At 42.0% G+C, this 24,780-nt stretch overlaps 2 protein-coding genes across 8 annotated transcripts in view; both read left to right on the forward strand.

Annotated features, from left to right (window-relative positions):
• The window catches only part of smarcd3a (SWI/SNF related, matrix associated, actin dependent regulator of chromatin, subfamily d, member 3a), a 31,931-nt gene extending 17,847 nt beyond the window's left edge, over positions 1 to 14,084 (forward strand). For all 4 annotated transcript variants that reach the window (XM_017472249.2, XM_017472247.3, XM_017472251.3 and 1 more), the window contains 10 exons: positions 229 to 351; positions 699 to 821; positions 1,316 to 1,411; positions 5,265 to 5,366; positions 7,281 to 7,442; positions 8,983 to 9,080; positions 9,175 to 9,310; positions 11,430 to 11,552; positions 11,977 to 12,078; positions 12,599 to 14,084. In XM_017472249.2, coding sequence (XP_017327738.1) covers positions 229 to 351; positions 699 to 821; positions 1,316 to 1,411; positions 5,265 to 5,366; positions 7,281 to 7,442; positions 8,983 to 9,080; positions 9,175 to 9,310; positions 11,430 to 11,552; positions 11,977 to 12,078; positions 12,599 to 12,652 — 1,119 coding nt within the window. In that variant the 3' untranslated portion in view covers positions 12,653 to 14,084. The remainder of the gene's footprint in view (positions 1 to 228; positions 352 to 698; positions 822 to 1,315; positions 1,412 to 5,264; positions 5,367 to 7,280; positions 7,443 to 8,982; positions 9,081 to 9,174; positions 9,311 to 11,429; positions 11,553 to 11,976; positions 12,079 to 12,598) is intronic.
• Positions 14,085 to 16,201: 2,117 nt separating this feature from the next.
• Positions 16,202 to 23,966, forward strand: abcf2a (ATP-binding cassette, sub-family F (GCN20), member 2a). 4 transcript variants are annotated; one of them, XM_017471994.3, is made up of 15 exons: positions 16,202 to 16,334; positions 17,387 to 17,572; positions 18,645 to 18,857; positions 19,589 to 19,771; positions 20,051 to 20,222; positions 20,508 to 20,603; positions 20,867 to 20,969; positions 21,072 to 21,167; positions 21,316 to 21,435; positions 21,565 to 21,654; positions 22,304 to 22,414; positions 22,505 to 22,567; positions 22,738 to 22,866; positions 23,172 to 23,375; positions 23,481 to 23,966. In XM_017471994.3, the coding sequence occupies exons 2-15, from the start codon at positions 17,431 to 17,433 to the stop codon at positions 23,586 to 23,588; spliced, it is 1,830 nt and encodes a 609-aa protein (XP_017327483.1). In that variant the 5' UTR covers positions 16,202 to 16,334; positions 17,387 to 17,430; the 3' UTR covers positions 23,589 to 23,966. The 4 variants fall into 4 exon arrangements, with proteins under 4 accessions (XP_017327483.1, XP_017327485.1, XP_017327487.1 ...); XM_017471996.3 differs by having other exon boundaries at positions 16,220 to 16,315; XM_017471998.3 differs by having other exon boundaries at positions 16,249 to 16,334; positions 17,403 to 17,572.
• The last annotated feature ends 814 nt before the right edge of the window (positions 23,967 to 24,780 follow it).

Below are 24,780 nucleotides of genomic sequence, written 5' to 3' on the forward strand. Positions count from 1 at the left end.
TTTCACTGTCTGCTAGGTTCTGCTAACAGCACTTAGTCGATTAGTTCATTACTGGGAGAGTAATAAGAAACGTTAGAGAACTTCGCGATGATTTTGTTTTAGCAGCAGTTCATTCGAGAAAAAGAATCAAATCATCTATTCATAACACGCTGCAGTTAGGGCCATGAGATATTAATGGCTGCTGTCATCACCCCCGTTACTCACTCACGTGTCACCGTGTGCCATTAGATCCGTGAGCTGGTGCCAGAGTCGCAGGCGTACATGGACCTCTTGGCTTTTGAGCGCAAACTGGACCAAACTATTTTGAGGAAGCGGGTGGATATTCAAGAGGCGCTTAAGAGACCGATGAAGGTGTGTATCACTGATTATCCTGATTGGGATTGGACAAGCTCGGTGTAAGTAAATAGTGTGTGGGGTGGGGTGGGGGGGGGGGGGGGGTGTCTTCTAATTACAAATTAAAGTCGCATAACTTTTTTTTTTTTTTTTTTTTTTAAAGGCTATGAATGATACACAAAAGATAAAGTTTACCATGCCTGAAAGATATATATATATATATATATATATACTACTTAATCTTGTGTCTGCAAATAATACCGAAACAGGGATCCTTCCTTCCTTTATAAGCACTTTCAATTCACTTAATGAAAAAATAATTTTTAAAAAATGGTACATGCATAAATCTTCATCTCTGCCTATAGCAAAAGCGGAAGCTCCGACTGTACATCTCCAACACGTTTAACCCTGCTAAGCCTGATTCAGAGGACTCGGAGGGCAGCATTGCATCCTGGGAGCTAAGAGTAGAAGGCAAGCTGCTAGATGATGTGAGTGAACACCAACCTTCTCATAAAACCTCCATGTTTTTGTGTTGTTGTTTTTTTGTGTGTGTGTGTTTATACTTAATACTACAGTCCGGTATGATTTTTATTCAGTCATGTTGTTGTGCACAGTTGAGTTATTCAGTCATTTCAGGCAGGTTCATTTTTTTTTTTTTTTCGAGTGGCAGATGTGAAAGGGCTGATATGACATTGGGTATTACAAATACCACTGGGGCTGCTTCAGTGCTTTATAGCCTTGGAGAAATTTGAAAGCAAACTAGCATAGGATGGGGGTTTTTTTCCCCCCAGACTGTTTTTTTTATGCATGTTCACTGTAAAGGCCGGTTTTTTTTTTTGGTTTTTTTTTTACGTTCCTGCATTGTGCATCGTTGAATTATACGTGCACAATGAGTAATCTGTTGATTTGTGTGTGTGTGTGTGTGTGTGTGTGTGTATGCATGCTGAAATGAATACAATGCCTTTTTTTTTCTGTATATTAGCCTGGAAAGCAAAAGAGGAAATTTTCTTCTTTCTTCAAAAGCTTGGTTATTGAGCTGGATAAGGACCTGTATGGCCCTGATAACCACTTAGTTGAGGTGAGAATCCATCTGTTCTTCATTCCTGCATGACTGTGACCAATAAAGACCGCATTTTATGTTACGAGCAATCTGGGATTTCATGCTCAAGAGCAACAGAGTAGTAGCTGAAGCTTGGCCGTGTTGCCTTTCGTACGTTTCGGAATGGACGCTCTGAGAACAGGTAGTCGTTGCCTGTAAGAGTTAGCTCATTTATAAGACTATGTCACTCCACAAAGGACTATTTTAAATGTAGTTTAGAGCTAAAAGACACTTTGTTGAGCTAAGTCTTGGGTTCATTCAGATTCTTTCCGTAAGTTTGAACAAATCAGCCATTAAAACATTAAAGTGCACCTATTGTGGTTTTTTAGATATTCCCGTTCATGTAGTGTGTTATATATCGAGCTGTTTGTGAATGTAAAAACTCTGCAAAGTTTCAAAAATTAAAAGCGCACGACAAACGGAGTCATCGACTCCCGAAAGAAGGAATCGATTCTGAACAGCTGAAACGACTCGTTAGTGATTCCAGACTTTACTTCCTGTACTAACCTACGTAGGTTTGTAACAAAAAAGCCCCGCCTCTGGTCTTCATCGGCCGCTCGCCGACAGCGCTAGACCGATCACGACAGACTGGGACGTCTGACCAATCAGAGCAGAGTACGCTCTCTGAAAGGAGGAGTTTAGAACGAATCATTTAGAACGGATCATGTAACGAATCGTTTGTGACACCGGGGGGAAAAAAGGTAACGCTGCAGTTTAAATGATGAGAACGTTAAAGTGTTTTTTGACCTCGGAGGCACGTACATCTATTATACGTGACCTTTAAAACAAAATTAGGCGCGTTATTATTGTTATCAAAACCTTTTTGTACACTTTAGGATCTTGAAGGTTGCAATCTATCTGTCAAGCCTTCTGTGCTATGTGCAGCTCTGTACACTGATTTCAGCAAGAAAACACACTTTTGAACACTGGTACAGTGAGCTTCTTTGGAGCAAAGATAATTTCACCGGATTAAAAGAAATTCACAGCGTCACGTCTTTTAAAAGGTAGAGCATTTTCATAGCAATAGCTTATACCAAGTGCACGGTTGAAGGCAAAAACCTCTTAAAAATACTGCTCCTGAGAAACTCAATTTCTCTCTCTCTCTCTCTTTATTTATTTAATTTAATTTTTTTTTTTTAAATAATAATCATTCCTTTAGTGCCCCCCCCCATGTGTTTTCACATAACGTGCATTACACTCGACTTTTCCGAAATTCGTCCGCGCATCCCCCACCCACTCATTTACACACGATTCCATCAACTTCTTGTCACCAGAGAAAGAAAAAAAAAAAGAGAAAGAAAGGGAAAAGTAGGAAAAAAAACACTATAAAAAGTGCTAACTCTAGCAATCTGAAAGACGTAGATTGCGTAGATTTTCGAATGAAATACATAGATTAGCAAGCAAACAAAGCTATTTTTAAATGATGTGAATCGGTTTCCAAGTCCCTTCAAAAAAAGGTCGTTTGTTTTTTGATTGAAGCAGATACTTTTTTATAGATTCATGTGAAGTCTATTGTATTGTGTGTTTTCCAGTTTAATAGGAGTTTTCTTCACAAAAGTCAGCGGAATATTTAATCAATAAATCCAGATTGTGGTTTGGAAGGAGAAACTCTGTTATACTAGTGCTGTTAATGCAAGCCTGCGCTTTTACTTTTACTCACTTTGTTTACTTAATATTTATGGATAGCTGACAGCCGATAGTCTCATCATTATCATCTTCTCTGGAAGAAGCCTTCGTCTCCCCATTAGTATTGTCTTGCTTTCAAACCCATTTCTTTGCCCCCTCGTTTTTTGACAATGTCACAGGTTTTCAAAAAAAAAAACCCCAAAAAAAACCCACTTTTTTTTGTGTGTGTATTTATTCATAGTACTTTAAACTGTCCTTGGTGCCTGCAGATTTTTATCAGACCACATACCAGACTGAGGTGTGTAATAAAACAGTGATTTAACCGCTCAGAGAGGCCTTGAAAGCTCACACTGTGTCCAGCAACGCTAAATGAGTCGAGCTATGAGTCACTGTCGTTATGATTGGGGGACCACTGGGAGATAGTCATAGTTTCAGCAAAAACAACTGCCTCTAAAGGTCCTCGGTATTAAAGAGTTTCACTTGAACTCTGAACAAATAGCATTCCATCAAAAAAGCCATTTTAATAATGATGGTATTCGATAACTAGATCCACAAAAGAGTCCGCATCGTAGTCTTTGAATCGTGAGCACAACACACAGGCAGACTCTGTTTAGACTTTGCAGAGCAAATTACTTGCTCAAACTCATTGCTCCGGTTATACTCTCCCGAAGTGCCCTTGTGTTGATGTGAAAGTATTAGTACGTTTTATTTTTTTCGCTGTACAGTGAAGATAGTTGGTTTTGGAGATTTAAAGATGAATATGAGATGATAAATCTGAACTTCAGCTTTTATTTCCTGATATTTACATCTTGATGGGTTAAACGGCTTAGAACGTGGCACCCACGTACTTTTCAAGTGATTCAAAAAATATTGGAGCGTGTGACGGACAGGCGTTTCTTGTTGCCCTGGTGCGCCCTGTCAGATTGATCGATTTAAACTGTTAATAGCTCTGAGTATCTACTCTCGGAGTCGGCCCTGTGTTTTGCGTGTGAAGACGGCATTCGTTTATAAAAAGGATAAACCGACGTGCAGATGAGAGAGCTGTCTATGGGAGAAAAGCAAGATGTTTTGAAGCTGAGAAAAAGAGGGAAAATTGATCAGCCGTTAGGCATGCACGAGCATCAGGCACAGCCAATACAACAATTTGGAAAGTCCTGAAAAAGAAAAAAACACGGGTGTACTAACAACCAGACATGGAAGAGGTTAGACGAGGAAAACAACAGCAGTTGATGACAGAAGCATTCTCAGAGGTGTAAATAAAAACCCCAAAACAACACTCCGTTATAACACCAGCAACTTCCACAGGGCAGGGATGAAGGGATCACGTTTCACCGTTCGAAGAAGACTTCCAGAGCAGAAAGCTAGAGGCCGTACCACAAGATGCGAACCATTAATCAGCAGTACGAATCAGAAAGCCAGATTGGAATTGGCAAAGAAATACAGAGATGAGCCACAAATATTTTGGAATTGAGATTAATCTCTACCAAAGTGATGGAAAGACGAAAGTGCGGAGAACGAAAGGACCTGCTCATGATCCAAAATATACAAGCTCATCGGTTAACATGGTGGAGGTAGTGTCAGGGCTTGGGCTTGCATGGGCTCACTAATCTTTATTGATGATGTAACTCACGATGGTAGCAGCAGAATCTCTTGCTTGATGTAGTTGCAAGCAAGCAAGACATCTAACCCAATATTAACTTTAATTTACTTTAACCCTCCTATTATGTTGTTGGGGGGGCGGAGTTACATCCATTATATTACGCGTCAAAAAGACTTGTCCGAAACGAGCTATAAGAAGAAATATTTGCCTTATAACTTCATGACCCTACGTGAGGAATAGTCGAAGAATTTCAAAGAGAAAAAGAGAGATTAACCATTATTTCAGACATCTCAAATGTGGAAATTGGTCAAATTCACCCATAACATAATAAGGAGGGTTTAGGCTATCTGCTCCAATACTTTTGCTCACGTATAAATCGAGTGGTCTGCCACCAAAGGTGCTACGTTCCAAGTTGTATAACACGTCTATATTTAAAGATCAGGAAACGAAAGCTGGAATTCTGATCCATCATCTCATACTCGTGTTTTGATCTCAAGCCCAAATGTCTTCAGTGTATAGCGTAAAAAAAAGAAAGAATCGCGAATGCCGTTCCGGTACTTTCAGAGGGGAGTGTATGTAATTCCTGTACTCTCTTTGCACCAACAGTGGCATCGCACTCCAACAACCCAGGAGACGGATGGCTTCCAGGTGAAGAGGCCTGGAGACGTGAATGTGAGGTGCACGCTGCTCCTCATGCTCGATTACCAGGTGTGAGCCGTACTACTGGATGATAGTGTACTCTACTCACCATACAGTACCAACTAGTTTTGCCTTTACATTTTAATATTTTAAAGGGGGGGGAGTTAGGTGACTGAAGACTATTGTTGAGCAAATAGTCTGGACGCCCATGCTCGGCTTCAGACCTCACCTGATGAAAACACGTTTTTACAGAAGACTGCTTTGATTGCTCGTCGGATAACCTCTGTCTCTCCGTCTCTAGCCGCCTTAGGTACCAGGTATCCTCCCACAAAATCCGTCGTCTCTGGCCGCTTATCCTTTTAACTCGATAGAACAGACTCAGGACTTGTAGTGGAACCCCCAGAAGTACACGAACTTTGTTCACCCTCACTGCCATCTTCCACGTCAGCACCACCACACTCCTCAGTATTACTGTGAACACTGTGTAAAATACACACACCGGTTACATCCGTGCGTCGTGATCGACCACGACGCTCCGTAAGTTATCTGTGCGTTTAAAAAAAAAAAAAAAAACCCTACGTCCTTGCGTTTTTGCGTACAGGTTTCATTGTAGTACGGAGTGCATTTGATGTTCAATGCCAAACATGTCAACGTTACACAGTTCACGCATATTGTACATAAATACCATTGTGTATACCTTCGTGGTTCTGTACAAGCAGCGAGGAACGCCATCATCTTCATAAATTTCCATGGTTTCTTCTTTTTGGCAACTACGCCACGAATCCTGATCTTCTCTTCGTTTCCCCCTCATGCAGGTGTCTCGTAGGTTTTTCCGCTCGACTATTTATAACGCTTACGGCTTTAATAAGATATCGAACCCGCCATCGATTCCCATCTTCTCTGCATTTCCTTGCCACAGAACGTCTTTTTTGTCGGATGTTTTTGTAGTCGCTGTGACATTTATCGAAAAGTTCTCTGTTCTCAGACACCGATGATAAGAAGAACTCTACATCCGTTCGCTTATCTCTTCCGGAATGCGATTCTTCAGCGTTTCAACTGGTTTTCAATCAGCTTTCTGTTCTGTAGCGCTACCGTTCTCGACCTTTTGTGCAAAAAGCAGCGACTCCGGGCACGTGATCTATAGCTCAGATCTAATTGGACGGCCCGTTTTATCGTGAGGCGGCGGGGGCGGGGGGGGGGATTGACACACCGGTCGTGGTAAAAAAATAAAAATGTCGCGTTACGATTGTTCGCACCCGGTGTGAATAGCTCCAAAGGGATTTATTGTTTCGACTCGAGAGCATCATCGCGTCGCTTAATCACTCTCAGTGTGACACTTAGCAGGCGCTAATTGCTCCCCAATCCCACAACCTGCTGCACTACACACATTGACCAAGAACACAATCTGGCCTTTTTCACTATTTACATAAATTCATTTTCCGGTGATGTGTCTTGCTTATGTTTGGACTGTGTTGGCTCCTGCTTGATTGGAATGAAAACCTGCACCCACCCACCCCAGCCCTTTGTGGATAAGATTAGACGCCCATGCTCTAGATCAAATGGGTATGAGGAACACGAGGGTTTGAATGAGGGTGCTTGAAAACTTGCCATAATTTTCACAAAAGTGGCCACTTGGAAACTTTACCTTATGCATGAATGGAATGTAACTGTAACGGGTGGCCCATTAACTTACATCTTGATGTTTTTTAATGTGCAGTGACCAAGCGTTCGACCATTATTACAGCTATTCTGATAGCATGTCTGTTTCTGTGCTCAAATTTGCTCCCAGTCCTCTGACCACATTTGTTTTTGCAACGAAATTCGCAAAGACTCAAGAGAAAAACTTCACTTTGTAAAGTAGTGATTTCATTTGCATTATAAAGTGACCCTTTTGATGACCCACCTATACTGCTATATGGTTTTAGGACCGGCCTTGTCGGGTGACTTTTTTTTTTTTATGACTGTTTTATCCCCTTCTTCAAGCCACCCCAATTTAAGCTGGACCCTCGGCTTGCTCGTCTCCTGGGCATCCACACACAGACCCGCTCCTGCATCATCCAGGCCCTGTGGCAGTATGTCAAGACTAACAAGCTGCAGGACTCCCATGAAAAGGAATACATTAGCTGTGACAAGTATTTCCAGCAGGTACTTCAGAACTTTTAATACTTAGCGTCTTAGTGATGTATTACAGCATACAATGTGCTTCCTAGGCCATCTTTGCTTTGTTGCATTCTCATTCTTCTGTTGAGTTTATAGTGCATTTCACAGGTCTATGGTTTATACCAATGCACACTATTACTACTACTAATGTTCCTTCTGAGGCAGCATACCATGATACCAGAATCAGGGCCCAGTGGACAGATGTTAATTGGCGCACAGCTTCTCTCTTAGAATGCCAACACCCTGCAATTTTTTTGTAAATAAAACGTCAGATTGGTATACTGTAGTCTTTTAATATATTTTGCTTTGTTGGTTATTATTTATTTATTGTATGTTATGTACTGTGAGTCTAATGGTGTATACTGGCCATGGTTGTCCAAGATGAATTTCCCAGAAATGGGACAATAAAGTGTATTCTATTACTTGAATGATATCATCTCATGGCTACAGACAAAAAGAGCAAAGTTCACAGTCGGTGCGTTTACACGGACAACAATAATCCGATATGAACCCGATTAAGACGATACTCGGATTAAGAAACTATCATGTAAACAGCGATTATTGATGATCCTTAATCCGATTAAAGTCGTACTCGAAGTAAACACAGATGGAATTAAGACGTGTGGAGTATTTCCTGTTTTAGTCGCGTTATGGACGTGCGTTACAGACACGTACACACCTTAATCACACTATTAACGCCGTGTGAGAGTTTTCACCGCATTGTGCGACAGGACACGTACACACACGGCAGCGCTCGACCGTTTGAGGGCAAACAAGAGAGCACGGCTGCGTCCCAAACCGCGTACGTACTTACTACAGTATATAGTAGGTGAAATACATGTATCTCGGCTACTATATAGTAGGTAAGTACGCGGTTTGGGACGCGGCCCACGGCTTCAAGCAGTCGTCTATTTGCACGTACGGCACGACAGATAATTAACCGCACTTGAAGCTTTCGTAAAATTAAAACTGAAACACCCGAGACTGTATACGGTCCCATAACGAAGACCGACCGTACGTCGATACGTGAAATTCTGGAGGGAACGTCGGACGGCGTGGCACGGGGACGTAATGACGTGTGACGTTAATCCATCTACGTTCTATAACACGTAAAACCTGAACGTGAAAGGAGTATTCTAAAAGCCACTCATGTAAACACCTTAATCAGAATACTGTCTTATTCAGAATAAGGCCAACGATTACATCACTGCTGTCCGTGTAAACGTAAACAAGAATACTTTTTCATCAAGAGCTATAGCGAATGTGTATGCCACGTATGTTTAAAAGACTGTTGCGGGAATTTAATATCATGAGATATTATGAAACAAATCATGGACATTGCAAAAAATGTTCAGAGAGGGCAGAGAACCTGAAGCAGCTGGAAACTGGAATACTGGAGCACAGTAGAATTTACACTACAAATGTAATATGGCCACAATCATCCCAGACTTGTGGTTTAATGGTATAACTGATGTTACCAGGTCTGAACATGGTCTTAGTTCAGGTGATCCTGTTCTTGTTGCAGATCTTCGACTGCCCACGTCTGAAGTTTAGCGAGATTCCTCAGAGGCTTACTAATCTCCTGCTGCCCCCTGACCCGATTGTGATCAACCATGTCATCAGGTACTAAATGGTTTGGACTCAAACATGCACGTTTCTAAGGAGCCTCTTCTTGAGTTTTCTTTTACAGGTAAGATATTATGTATTTGTTGAACAGTGTGGACCCCAGTGACCACAAGAAGACAGCCTGTTATGACATCGATGTTGAGGTGGACGATCCTTTAAAGACCCAAATGAATGGTTTTCTGCTCTCGACGGCTAATCAGCAGGAGATAGCGTCACTAGACAACAAGGTCAGAACTGCTGTGTCATTTGGTGCTGATTAGTGAGGAATAAGACACTGGGTACGCTGTTATAAAAAAAATAAAGTCATAAAAAAGATAATTAATGTTACCACCATGAAGTTGATTATTTTCAAATACAGTATGTCCTGGAATGTTTTATTCTTCTTACACCAACACATTTTCCAGCACTAACCGTTTTTATTTACAGTGCTGTGAAAAAGTATTTGCCCCATCCTGATTTCTTCTGTTTTGTGTATATCTCATAATAAATAGTTTTCGATCTTCAAATGAAATACAACATACAACAAAGTAAACACACTACAGTTTTTATTCTTTTTTTTATTATTATTTATTTATTTATTATAGAGAAAAAAAAATTATCCAACACCTGTCACCTAAATGAAAAACTACTTGTTCCCTTAAACGTAAAATCTGTTTAACTGCAACTGCAAGCAAACACTTCTGATATCTGGAGATCGGTCTTTCACTTACTTCTAGGACTAGGGTTTACTCCTATGTTTGGATCGTTGTCTTGCTGCGTAATCCAGTTGCGCTTGAGTTTCAACTTAAGGACTGAAGACCGGAACATTCTCCTTTAGGATTTTCTGGTAGAGAGCAGAATTCATGTTTCCCTCAATTACTGCAAGTTGCCCAGTTCCTGAAGCAGCAAATCATCCCCACACCATCACACTTCCTCCACCATGCTTGACTGTATGAATGATTTCTTTTTGTGGAGTTCAGTGTTTGGTTTACGTCAGATGTAACGGGACTCCTGTCTTCCAAACAGTTCCACTTTCAGCTCATCAGTCCACAGAACATTCTCCCAAAAGGTTTGAGGATCATCAGGGTGTGTTTTGGTAAAATTCAGACGAGTCTTAATGTTCTTCTGGGGTAGCAGTGGTTTTCTCCTCACCACTCTTCCATGGATGCCATTTTTGCCCAGTGTCTTTCTGATAGTGGAGACATGAACAGTGACCTTTATTGATGCAAGAGAGGCCTGTAGATCCTTTGATGTTGTCCTTGGCTCTTTAGTGACTTCCTGGATGAATCATTGCTGTGCTCCTGGAGGAATTTTGGAAGGTCGGCCACTTCTGGGAAGGTTCACTACTGTGCAGAGTTTTTCCATTTGGAGATAATGACTCTCGCTGTGGTTCTTTGGAGTCCCGAGCCTTTGAAATGTCTTTGTAACCCTTCCCAGACTGATGTCTTTCAATCACCTTCCTCATCATTTCTGGAATTTCTTTCTACTTTGGTGTAGCGTGTTACTCCGTAAGACCTTTTAACTTCATGCTGTTGAAAAAGTTCTATTTAAGTGTCGATGTGATTGAACAGGGTTTGTAGTAATCAGGCCTGGTTGTGTCTAGTCCAGCTGAACCCCGTTATCAATGCACTTTCATAGATTTGTGGAATTATTAACTACGGGGGCAAATACATTTTCACACAGGCCCAGTTGGTAATGGAGAACTTTTTGCTTCAATAAATAACATTATCATTTAAAAACTGTATTGTGTATTTACTCAGGTTGCCTTTGTTTCATCTCAGATTTTGTTTTCATTTCTGAAAGAATTTAATATGAGATCTACACAAAAACAGAAGAAATCAAATACTTTTTCACAGCACTGGATTAAAGAATGACACATTGTACATTTTCTCTATAGTTCAACATCCACGAAAGAAGTTCGCTCCTGTTATCACTTACGTTATTGTAGCTATAAATGGTCATTCCGTCACCAGACTCTTTTTATCGCTAGGCAGAGTAAGCAGCATTTCGTGTTGCCGTTAAATCCGCGAATCTCTCTTTCCTGTAGACTTTTGCGGTTCTGTAAACATAACCTAACACTGCTAACACTGGAGACTCCTTCCATAAATGCTAAACAAATCTCCTGTGATCGTATTTACTATAGTACCACCGGCACTGCTATCAGAGCTGCTGTTCTATAGAGTCAATCAGCGTCATCTGACCAATCAGAATCAAGAATGTGTATCGTATAACTGTATGCGGTATTATTATATCATGATCTCCATTTTCTTGCTGTGATCATCTACAACATGTCCCAAACGATGTATACAGACGTGGTTTTCTGTTGAATTATCCCACATTTTGACAAGTGTTTCTACGGTTACTCAGATCCATGAGACCATCGAGTCCATCAACCAGTTGAAGATCCAGAGAGATTTCATGCTCAGCTTCTCCAGAGATCCCAAGGGCTACATTCAGGATTGGATCTGTTCACAAAACCGAGACCTTAAGGTCAGAATGCTGTTCTGTTCAAAGCCTAGTGAAATATATATGCCCATTGTCTTTCTTATAACCAGCAATTAGGCCAAATATTAGAATACACATTGTGCTAAACTTCATACAGTTCAGAATTTGAATGAAATATTATTTTAAGAAACGTTATTAATCATAGTTTCTTTAATATGGTTTATGAACAACGTTTCAAAAATTCACCTTCCGACTTAAGCCAAGCCCAGTCGGTACAATCTAGACAAATTGTTTTTACTGGAATTCTTCATTTAGCTTTCTCTTATTTCCCCGTCCTTACTTTTAGCTTGTTATTCATATAATATAATAATAATGATAATAATAATATCATTCCTGTCATTTGTATGAATGTGACCAACTGTCAAATTGTAATCGGCAATAAAACCATGATTATGATCGACTTGTACAGTTAATGACTGATGTGGTGGGAAACCCAGAGGAGGAAAGAAGAGCAGAGTTTTATAACCAGCCCTGGTCTCAAGAAGCCGTGAGTCGCTACTTTTACTGTAAGGTGAGTGGAACGGCCTTAAGAACATTGTGTAATAAATGTTGTGTATTAAATATAACCAATCGTTTTCATTTTAAAACCAAAACAACAACATTCCCACCAGCGACGTTCTAATTCACCGGAGTGATCAATACATCAATATCATAGCACTACCTTGTATTTCCAATTGCACTTCCATGTCCAAAACAGTGGGAATTCAATTGGATTTCAATTCCATTAATATCCGTTTCAATTGTACATCCAGTTTAACAATAGCTGTAGGTTTAGATTGCTAATGAGCAAACCAGAGACGACAGTGGCGAGGAAAAACTCCCCGAGATAACATGAAGAAGAAGGATTCAGAGCTGATATCTTACATCATTCCAAATGTGTGTGTGAAACACTATTTTCCTTTAATGGCGGTTCATTCTATTAATATATTTTAATTATCGACTTCATTGACGTCGTATAATCTCGTATTGTTTTTTTTTGTTGGTTTGTTTGTTTGTTTTTATTAATTATTTATTTATTTTTTGAAAAACAGATCCAACAACGAAGACAAGAGCTCGAACAGGCCTTGGCAATGCGCACCACTTAAACTCGTCATCAGTTTGGAGCAAAACTTACCAGCACATTTATTTGCCGAATAATCCCGGGAATTTGAATCTAGCGAAGAATCTCCGACACATTGGACAACTTTCCAGGTCTCCTTGAACATTTGAAAACACTACTGGCAACTGGCACTATTTGTTATTTATTGGACAGTTTGTATATGGCATTACAATTCAGTGTCGAGTTTATAAGTATTATCTAAAATAAATAAATAAATAAATGTAAAAAAAAAAAAAATTTCAAAACACACTTTTATGGGAAATTCTAACGCCGCAAACCAGAGTAAAACAAAGCCAAACGTTTCACTGGCCGCACAAATATGTATGTAATGTCTCTCTCTCTTTTTTTTTTTTTTCCTCGACTGAATGTTTTGTACTGCAAAATATCGTCTCTTTTGGATAAGAATGAGTTTAAGCCTTGGATAAGAGGAGAAGGAAAGAAATCTGTACTGTGAAGTTCCACTTTTTTGTTTGTTAGTAGTATTCGGTAATAGTGTATGTGAATATGTGTTAACGGTACTGGACGTGTTGCGTATCACTTTATATTCTGCTTTATCTCCGTTCAACTGAAGCACTGTGTAAACATTTCTCTATAGGTCATGACGGAACGTTTACCATGACTGAGGCTTCCCTAGGCTAGAACAAAGCAGATTTGGATTTACTAGAATATGGGATGTCTGCTTTCACATTTCTGGGCATGAGTACAGGTTGAAAGCCTTTTTTATTTGGGTGATGTGAGGACCTAATGGAGAAAAACTTTAAAGGATGATGCTTTGCTTCCCCGCCCTACCCCCCTCTGTATTGTCATGATCAGTGATTTTACATATCATTTTCGTCAATGGCTGTAGAATATGGCCTCAATGTTGTCGGGACATCTGTTATGATCACTCAAGTGCATGTTGCATGAAAACATACAGGCCTGTTTTTAGGAAACGGCTTCGCATGAATCAGTCAGCATTGTAACTTTGTTGCCTTAAAAGCTTACTGAGGATGCAGATTGAAAAAAAACAAAAACAAAAAAGCATTTACCAAAGTTTAAGTGTAGGTGAATTTTATTTTTAGTATCACTATTATATATTTTACTTTGGGTAGATAAGGTCATATGCATACACAGTCACGATAATTCGAGGCACTAGTGATCGTGATGGCACTACCTTTTTACCTATGAGCTGGATCAGTCATAGGTTAATGTGCTCTATATGGTGTTTAAATCACCTCAATAGTCACATATGGAATATATACAAGGTATTGTTGTGATGTGGCATTGAAACTGCTACGAAAATGAATGTCAAATTTATTAATTCTGGGACATCTGGTCCTGTAATTTTTCTAAGAATGTTCTTTATTTATAGTACTAAAAACTGTGTTCTCATGTTGCAGACATTTGATAAGTGTAAATGAATAAATGCGTTTGTTTCATCACTGCGTGTGAGATGATTCTTTTACTGTTTTCTATTCTCTATATGTACTCTATATGCTTGTGTCCAATGGCGCTAATCGATTTTCCCCTCTCAAGCGTAAGGATCTGAGCGACTTTAACAATGGCCAAATTGTGATGGCTAGATGACTGGGTCAGAACACCTCCAAAACAGCGGGTTTTAGGGGATGTTCCCATTATGGTTAGTAACTACCAAAAGTGGTCCAAGAAAGTACATTGTCATGGCGACCAAGGCTCACTGATGCGCATGGGGAGCGAAGGTCCGATCCCAGAGAAGAGCTACCGTAGCACAAACGGCTGAAAAAGTTAATGCTGGCAATGATGGAAGCTTTATGTGTATGAGGCTGTGTGGTCACAGATCGGTCAGACTACCCATGCTGACCCCTATCCACTATTGAAAACACCTACAATGGGCACGTGAGCATCACAACTGGACCATGCGACAATAGAAGAAAGAAGCCTGGTCTGATGAATCATGTTTTCTTTTACATCATGTGGACGGCCGGTGCATGTGCGCCGCTTACCTGGGGAAGAGACGGCACCAGGATGCACTACGGGAAGAAGTGAAGCCGGCAGAGGCAGTGTGATGCTCTGGGCAATGTTCTACTGGGAAACCTTGGGTCCTGGCATTCATGTGCATGTTACTTTAACACGTACCAACTTCCTAAACATTGTTGCAGACCAAATACACCCCTTCATGGCAACGGTATTCCCTAATGGCAATATGCTCTTTCAGCAGGATAATGCGCCCTGACACTCTGCAAAAACTGTTCAAGAATGGTTTGCGGAACATGACAAAGAGTTGACGTCCAAACAGTTTGGACTTGGCTTCCAAATTCCCCAGATCTCAAGCCGATCGAGAATCTCTGGGATGTGCTTGACAAACGAGTAAGATTCGTGGAGGCCCCACCTCGCAATTTACAGGACTTAAAGGATCTGCTGCTAACGTCTTGGTGCCAGCTGTGTGCCCACAGCACACCTTCTTGTGGAAGGTCTTGTAGAGCCCATGCCTCCACGGTTCAGAGCTGTTTTGGTGGCACAAGGGGGACCTTCACAGTCAGTACGTTTACATGGACAACAATAATCCAATATTAACCCGATTAAGACGATACTCTGATTAAGAAACTAGCATGTAAACAGCAATTTTTAATTACCTTAATCCGAATAAAGTCATACTCGAAGTAAACACAAATGGAATTAAGACGTGTGGAGTATTTCCTGTTTTAGTCGCATTATCGACGTGTATTACAGACATGTACACACCTTAATCACATTATTAATGTCGTGTGGGTTTTCACCGCATTGTGCGACAGGACACGATCACACACGGCAGCGCTCGACCGTCAAACTGCGTCCTTACATACTATAGGCCTATAATAGGTGAAATACATGCATCTCGGCTACTATATAGAAGGTAAGTACGCGGTTTGGGACGCAGCCCACGGCTTCAAGCAGTCGTCTATTTGCACGTACAGCATGACAAATAATTAACTGCACTTGAAGCTTTTGTAAAAATTTTAAATAAAAACACCCAAAACTGTATACGTACCATAACGAAGACCGATACATGAAATTCTGGAGGCAACGTCGGACATTGTAGCGCGCTGACGTAAATCGTACTATGTTCTAGAATCTAGAACATGTAAAACGTGTACATGAAAGGAATATTCTAAAAGCGACTCATGTAAACACCTTAATCAGAATACTCTTATTCAGAATAAGGTCAATAATTAGATTACTGCTGTCCGTGTAAACGTAGTCAGTGTTAGGCAGGTGGTTTCAGTGTAGGCTGATCAGTGTCTGTATAAATGTTTTTTTAAATTGTAGTCCACTTCTGACATGTTCTGACAAGTCATGTTTCATTTCTTTCCACTCTTCACGCTCATTAGAGTAAATATGGCTTGTGATGATATGAGTAGATATGTTCTAATGTAGTTTACATTTCGAGACTAAATTAATCATAATATAGTTTCAGCAGCATATTAGTCACGTTACAGTTGATAAGCGGACACATGGGGGGGAAAAAAACCCAGCCTAATAAATGATAAAGCGACGCCCAATCCGGTTCTTGTGCCAGCCTCCAGGGGGCGGGGCGTCTGCGAAACGTAAAATCTGATTGGCTAGCGACCGGTCTTGAGCACGCGCGTTCTTACGACGCTGTGTATCGAGAAGCCATGAGGCTGCTGATTTCCTGTTAGCGAACCGGGACCGCGTAAGTGCAGGAAGTCAAGGTAACAATTTAGTACAACATCGCGTTTTAATTCTAGTTATCAGAGTACATGTTAACTATGAACGTTACCGGATTATTGTGTGGTTTGTTAACATTTTTTCTGCTGACAGTCAGCACTGTATGATGAGGTGTATGAAGTTAGCCGCCTTGCTTGCCTGCTTGTGTCGGAGCAGCGCCATGTAGGCCGGGGCTGCATCCCAAATGACCGCGTGTTCCCTACAGAGGGGCCCTATATTAAGCCTGCAGTAATTCTTTTTGCAGCCCACGTAGTGCACTCTATGATTAGTGGGAGTGATGTGGGATGCAGCCCGAGTTTTTGCCGGTATAGTGGGCGCACAATGCGGTGAGCAGCAGAGAAATGAACTGGAATGGCTCACAGTTTTGTCTCGGGTTAATTTAGATGAACTCCCGTGGCCGGTTATGTGGTTTAAGTTTTTTAAAAAGTAAAATAATTCGTCTGTTTTGATTAAAACGGTAAGAGTATCTTCTTTAAATTTAAGCCAGATATCTATTTGAGTGCTGTAGCATGGTTAGCATTAGCTAGCATGGGAAGAGTAGCATGGTGGTTGGGCCTCTCGTAAAGCCGGCCGGCTTTTTCCCAGTTGAGCTTTCTACCGTGTTTTCTTCATAAAAGTATTAACTGTGTACCCGAAACTCGTCACTTGTACATGTATATAAACACTTAAACGGCAAAATTGCGGACGCAGTGATTAGCTTCCCACTTTGTTTCTGCTAGTAGTTGCCATAGAGGAAGCCATTGATATGTTCCATGGTGAGGAAAATGGAGTGTTGACTCACCAGGGACACTTCATAACACGTCATACCCTTCAAAAATTAGCAAATAATGGCGAGTTTCCGGTTCCCGTCAGGTTGTTTTATATTAGCAGTGTGATGTTATTTAAAAATAAAAACCCAGCAGGTTTCAGTGAAGGGGTTTAATACTCCCAGTAATACTCAACAGTATGGTCGGTGAACTGTGCCATAAATACTCCATTTCTGCTGTGTTGGCTTTGAAGCTCGGTGTTAACCGTAACCTCCACCTCTGTCCCATAGTTTGCTGTGTCCCCAGGGCCTTTTATTCCTGTTCCACGGTCACGATGCCGTCCGATCTGGCCAAGAAGAAGGCCGCGAAGAAGAAGGAGGCGGCCAAGGCTCGTCAGCGGCCCAAAAAAGCCGAAGAAGTGAACGGCGAGGGGGAGAAACCAGAGAGCCAAGAGAACGGCGTGTCTGAGTTCAATGGTGAGTCAGAAGCATTAAATACACAGTGTCCCGTACATGCCTTGCTCTGAGTTCTTGTCGGATAGGTGTTGCGGAGGTACGCGATCTATCGAGCTAACCAACATGTGCGATGTCCTCTTCTGAAAGGAAGGCAGCATAAATGCAGCGTCTGAGCCGCTCTTGAGATCCACGTCGTCTGTGGTCTGGTCCAAATATCACACGTTCACTTCTGCCACTTATGTTTGCCTGCAGTTGTGAAAGCAGCCACCCGAACAACCGTGATCGTATCGTCGACTTTCTCTCCAGTCTTGTTCTTCCTCTTTCACCACCGCTCATTATTTCCTTGCTCTTTTGACAGATCGTTTTTACGATCCTCGACCACACTCGTTTCCGCCGGGTCCACGCTACGCGACCGAATACGCACGTCACGTGCCCATTCGTGCTCACTGGGCATGCGTGTACGAGTGTAAACAGGAAGTTGGTTGCTAGTCCAAACCGGCGTTCCCTGTAGGGTTTACGCCGCTTGAAATGAGATTTGTTGGTGATCGCTCTAATCGTAGCTCGCCTCTTGCACATGTGGGCAGCTGCAGTATTATAAAATACAGAATTTAACTGCAGAATGTCTGCTAAGAACGACGACAAAGCCAGCAAAGCTTGCGGTTCAGTCTCCGTGGTGTTGTGTATACGATCAAGGTAGTGTAATGGTCATGTGGTACGGGCTTGACGAATCAGGGAAGGATACGTGATGGTCCAGAAGACCCAATCAGGGGGCGAATGTGGGCGGACACACGCCTTCATTTATATAAGTCTGTGCTTTGATCTGTTTCCATGGAACCGCGAGCCCGGAGTTTTCAAACTAAAACGGAGTTTCCAGAAGTCTCGAAAACGGCGGAGTAGTGTAGATGACGAGCGTAACCGTAGCAACAGTTATGTGGGTGGGGTTTTTTTTTTTTTTTTTTTTTTTTTTTTTTTTTTTTTAACCAATATTCTCGTGCACTCCCAATTCTATTCTTTATTTATTATAATGTTTGAGAATGAGTTCACTGGTACGCAGCATAACGCATTCATTCGAATATTGGTGTATTTTCCACAGGAGTCGCCAGTCTTACCAAAGAGCTGGATGAGTTTGAGCTGAAGAAGACCGAGGCGCGTGCTGTTACGGGGGTGCTGGCATCTCATCCGAACAGCACAGATGTGCACATTAGCAGTCTTTCACTAACTTTCCACGGGCAGGAACTGCTCAGCGATACCTGTCTGGAGCTCAACTCGGGTCGCCGCTATGGCCTCATTGGACTCAATGGAACAGGTACGGTGTATATCCTTTCAGGTAGGCGCTAAAGTTGTCGGCGAATCGTCCCGAATTATTGCCGAGCGAGACTGAGCTGCAAAAACTTAATTTCCCCTGAAACAGAAAGCCTGGGTGGGACAGGTGGCTCCTCCCCCTTTTTAAATCTCCAGTAGTGTTTAGCTTACCTCACAGCCCAGGCTAAGCTGTGTGTAAATGCACCCATCAGAGTGAATATGATCGTATTCATACTAAAAGCCACTAAACTAGGGACTTTTAAGTGTTGGGAGCCTAGGAATGATCTTATTTTGGAAGTCAAAAATCTGACACCCTAAAACTTGTAATGAAGTGATGTGCATACCGTTGACCAGCAAGGGTCAGTATTTTAAACGAATAGCAGCACAAGACATACCCGGTGTACCAGGCTGTTCACTTGGCTTGTAGTCGGACCAGGGTTGAGGAGAATAATCTTGTAAACTTAGTATATACTAAGATATTAAAAATGCACCTAAATGCAAACTAGGACTACTACCTCACACAACCTCTGACTAGCATAATTAAATAGATGTATAGCTTGTGCATTCAGCCTGCCTAATGGCTTATTGATGAATCCACATTCTGTCCCTTTTCATTAATTTTCTATCTACAGAATGTATTTATTATAAACATACTGTCTAAAAATGACACAAAATGGCTGTTTAAAGTTCAATCCGAAAGCTTCTAATGGCAGTGTAAAACCTCTTTTTGTCCAGGTAAATCTATGCTGCTGTCAGCCATCGGCCACAGAGAGGTGCCCATTCCGGAGCACATTGACATTTACCACTTGTCGCGTGAAATGGCTCCCAGCGAGAAGACGGCACTGCAGTGTGTGATGGAGGTGGACGAGGAGAGGATCAAGCTGGAGAGGGAAGCAGAGAGGCTCGCTCATCTAGACTGTGAGTTAGAAGTTTACCTTCGTACTCCATTAAAAGCTCTCTTCTCTTCTTCAGGGTGCTCCACGTTTTCATAGGGGCTATACTGTTATAGCTTCCTTTCCTAGGCGTGGTACAGTATAGTCGTCTTTCTGAGCGCTCTCCTTAACGGCTTTAGTTTTTAAGGAGACTGACTTCGGTTAAGACACAAGTGTTAGTCTGTGTCCTTTTGGTATTTATACCTGTAAGCGAACAGTTACTCAACTTTTTTCTTCTTCCTTGTGTCTCGTGCTTGCCCGTTAGCCGAGTGTGAGAAGCTGATGGAGCTGTACGAACGACTGGAGGAGCTGGATGCAGACAAGGCAGAGATGCGAGCGTCCCGTATCCTTCACGGTCTCGGCTTCACCGCTACAATGCAGCAGAAAAAGCTGAAAGATTTCAGTGGTGGCTGGAGGATGCGCGTTGCCCTCGCCAGGTAAACGCACCCACGGGTCAAATTCACACTCTCTTATTCTTATTCTGCTCCAACGGAGTGCCGGGTTGCACCGTGGTGGAATTGGCACCTAGGTGAAGCCACAGCAGCTGCTGAAAAATGATGCAACGAAAGGCCGAATGATAGCGCGGATGCCAAGCGCAACCGCGCGGTGACAAAAACCGTCCGAAGCGTATTTCTGATTTCTGCAGCTCTGTGTCCACACGTTCCTTTTTCTTTTGCGACCGAAAGAGATTGGGCTCACTCGCGCGTTTCCCTCCTTTCCAGAGCGCTGTTCCTCAAACCCTTCATGTTGCTCCTCGACGAACCGACCAACCACTTGGACCTGGACGCGTGCGTGTGGCTGGAGGAAGAACTAAAGGAGTATGTTAATCTTCTTTCCGTTCAATCCAATATCGCAAGTTTGACTTCTTAAAAGTCCGGGTTGTCTGCCGACATGATGTAAACAAAAGGCCGAATTGTAGCTCCGCCGTCAAGCAGTACGTTTCTCGCTACGGCCGGGGCTTTGACAAAAACTAGACCGAAGCGTTTAACTGATCTGACCGTGCAACCTCGGCAGACGGCTAGTCGTGTGTGTTTTCCGTTTCCACATGTAAACAAAACCCTAACGTTCAATTCTGTTCTAGATTTAAACGAATTCTGGTATTGATCTCCCATTCTCAAGACTTCCTCAACGGCGTGTGCACCAACATCATGCACCTGCACCAGCGCAAGCTGAAATACTACACGGTAAGAACACCTTTTTTTGTAGATTTGTGTGCGTGGGACGTGTCTGACGGTTTCGCTGCCTACCAGACAGTATGGTGATGTCGTCATGTATCGTCTGTGTAGGGTAATTACGACCAGTACGTGAAAACCAGAGAAGAACTGGAGGAGAATCAGATGAAACGCTTTAACTGGGAGCAGGACCAGATCGCACATATGAAGGTGAAATTGCAAACCTAGTTTTAAGCTGTTGAAATTGTATTTATTTATTTATTTATTTATTTTTTTAGGTTGTAAATGGTAATTTGGACAATACAATAACAAAAATGTATAAATTTTTTAAATTATTTATTTTATTATCCTTCCTCAGAATTACATCGCACGGTTTGGTCATGGCTCGGCCAAGCTGGCCCGGCAAGCGCAGAGCAAAGAGAAAACACTGCAGAAAATGGTTGCCTCAGGGCTGACTGAACGTGTCGTGAATGACAAGGTGAGCCCCTGGTTTTTTTTTGTTTGTTTGTTTGTTTTTTTTTGTGTATGTCCTGGCTCACTCACCTTTTTTTATGATCGGAACTGGGAATTTGCCAGGTTATAAACGCTATGGTCTCTTGCCTTCCAGACGCTGTCGTTTTTCTTTCCTGCCTGTGGAAAGATCCCTCCTCCAGTCATCATGGTGCAAAACGTCAGCTTCAGATATTCGGATAATACGGTAGGAATGGCCACCTGGAACAGTGGCTTCTACTGTACTTGACGAAAAATAAGTGATGCCACACTCATCAGAGACTTCATTACTTGAAGCTTGATTTTATCCTATGACTTTAAGCTATTTCTAAGGAAATTTAGATATGATTGGCATCTCTAAATTGTGTGTGTGTGTGTGTGTGTGTGTGAGAGCAATTGTGTCCTGGGGTGGGTTGGCACCCTGTCCGGGGTGTTCCCCACCTTGTGCCGCGAGTTCCCTGGGATAGACTCCAGGCTCCCCTGTGACACTGTGTAAGATAAACAGTAAAGAAAATGGATGGGCGTCATCCTCTTGCTGTCCCAGGAGTTGATTTGGCTTTGACTAGTTTAGAGTTGCAGGTTAGGGACTTGACTTGGATGTGCGGGTATGTGACGTGACTACAACATAGTGCGACAAGCTTTGCACACCCATATTGTGTTTCCATGACAACCTTGCACTCATCATTTGTCGAAAGCAGAAGCCTGGGATTAATGAAACCCTTTCTGCAGTCCCTGTCTCAAAATTCTGCAGTGCCATCTTGAGGAGACTAATGTTCTCTCTCGTGTTCCCTCATATTTGGCACATTTTGTGTTTGTTTGTTTATTTATTTATTTATTTATTTATTTATTTCCCCCAGCCAATCATTTATAAAAATCTGGAGTTTGGAATTGACTTGGATACCAGAGTGGCCCTTGTGGGGCCTAACGGGGCTGGGAAATCCACACTACTGAAGCTGCTCACTGGGGAGGTATGTGCACTGTGTTTAAATGTATGCGTGTTGGCTCTTGAAATGTTATCTGCTCGTTTTTAGACTCATGTTCTACCCCCGTTCTCTCAGCTACTCCCCACTGACGGTATGATCAGAAAGCACTCCCATGTCAAGATCGGCAGATATCATCAGGTACTACAAATCGGGCACGCCGGTCATTTGCTCGTTTTTAATCCACTTTCTGATTTAAATCAAATTGAACCAAAAAAAGGCAGGTCAAACCATTCTGGCATTTTATGTTGTGCACGCAGGAGAACGAATTAGACGCGTCTTTACCTGTGACTACTCTTTGTTTGCTTTAGCATCTGACGGAGCAGCTGGATCTGGACCTATCCCCTCTGGAGTACATGATGAAGTGCTACCCAGAGATCAAAGAGAAGGAGGAGATGAGGAAGATCATCGGACGCTACGGACTCACCGGCAAACAGCAGGTCCGTTTTTTTTTTTTTGCGGCTTGGTACAGGAACGCGTTTTGTAGGGTTTACGCCAGGCATGGACGTGGTGGATGTTCTCCCAGCTCCTCCTCAGTTCCCTACTGCTATGCTCAGAATTTGAACCTGAAGTTTACAAACTCGTAGTAGGAAAAGTGTATTTGACTTGAGAGGTTGTTTTGTAATGCTTTGCACAGCAACGTACACAGAGCACGAGCTAACTGTACAGAAGAGTGCTTGGTTATACTGATCCTCAATCCTAGGTGGTTGAACCTAATGCTATTGCTGTGTTCTTCTGATACCAGGTGAGTCCTATCAGAAATCTGTCAGATGGTCAGAAGTGCCGTGTGTGCTTCGCCTGGTTGGCCTGGCAGAACCCCCACATGCTCTTCCTGGACGAGCCTACCAATCACCTGGACATCGAGACCATCGACGCACTTGCTGAGGCCATCAATGACTTTGAAGGGGGAATGATGCTGGTCAGCCACGACTTCAGACTCATTCAGCAGGTAATTTTGGAAACTGTTCTTCTTCTGAAGTCTTTTTTTTTTTTTTTTGCCTCTTTTTTACTTTGAAAACTAAAAATTCCTTCATCTTTGCGTTCATGCTAATAGGTAGCTCAGGAGATCTGGGTTTGTGAAAATCAGACCATCACCAAATGGAGTCGGGACATCTTGGCCTACAAAGAACATCTGAAAGCCAAAATCGATAAACATGTATAACGCACGCGTTGCCTCATCCATCCGAGGCAGTCGGTGTCTCGACTGTTGCTCTCCTTGGCAAAGCATGCGTGCAGCTGAAGTGTTGCAAAGACATCTACAGTTTTGCATTTCTGTTGTCTTCTTTTTGTCTAAATTAAATTAAGCATCAAGGCAGGGGTGCACTTAAGGATATTATCAGGACATTTCACATGGGGTTTTTTTTTTTTTTTTTTTTTTTAAATGAACAGTGCGTCGAGACACATTCTGATGAATCACTGATCTACATATACATGAGCTCTTAAAGAGCTTTTATTTTTCAAGTATTTAATGCTGCATCTGCAATAAGTTTGTCTGAGCATAACAGAATAAAAGTACCATTGTCGGTCCTTACAGCCGTTATTGTGCTGTTGTTTTGTGGAATCTTTTTATTGTCACGTGGTTTTTTTTTTTTTGTTTTTGTTTTTTTTTGACAGAATGGAAGTCAAGCCTGTGTTAAACTTATGCTCGACCGTTTCTACAGTAAAATTATTACAATAATATGTTTTAGTCGCGTTTCATTTGGTCCTCAGTTCATCCTGCGTCATTACACCTCTTCTGATTAAAGGTGAGTACGCTACACTAACGACGTGCAACCTGTAGAACTTATGTCTGAGCTATTGTAGGTGTCCTTGATTTATTTGTATCCTACCCATATTGCGCCATACCTTAGCTACTTCCAATTTCCCATCGATTGGCTGATAATCCATATTACTCATGAGTCAGAAGAATTAGTCACTCCTAACGTACAATGCCAGGTTTGTCTAGCCAATCCTGCTGTTATAGGGGGTTCTGGAATGGCTGAGTTAAAGCCTGGATTTCAAACATCTTGCCCCTGAAAGAATATCACATGGAAGAGTGGAGCTTGGTGGACAATTATGCAAAACGCCTACAAGATGTTATTTCTGCTAAAAGGGGCGATACTAGCTTCTGAGGCCAAGGGTGTACATACTTTTTCCACAAGAATATCACCCCTCTTGATCTTTCTCCTGAATAAATGATGGAAAAAGCTAATTTCCCTCGTGGGTTCGTTCAAGTATACCAACTTTATTAATACACACTGTTTCAAAGAGGATCTAATGTTTGCTCGTCCAAACATGTCAACAACAACAAAAAAAAGCCAAAAATTTCCACAGGGTGTACTTATTTTTTCACATGACTGCATATAGTTCTGGCA

The sequence above is a fragment of the Ictalurus punctatus genome, chromosome 7, assembly GCF_001660625.3.
Source record: "Ictalurus punctatus breed USDA103 chromosome 7, Coco_2.0, whole genome shotgun sequence".
Taxonomy (NCBI): Eukaryota; Metazoa; Chordata; class Actinopteri; order Siluriformes; family Ictaluridae; genus Ictalurus; species Ictalurus punctatus.

Coding starts and splice junctions, on each gene's coding strand:
- abcf2a (XM_017471994.3), top strand. CDS start 17,431: ATGCCGTCCGATCTGGCCAAGAAGAAGGCCGCGAAGAAGAAGGAGGCG. Junction 21,436..21,564: donor AACGTGTCGTGAATGACAAG/GTGAGCCCCTGG, acceptor CTTGCCTTCCAG/ACGCTGTCGTTTTTCTTTCC. Junction 21,655..22,303: donor TCAGATATTCGGATAATACG/GTAGGAATGGCC, acceptor TATTTCCCCCAG/CCAATCATTTATAAAAATCT.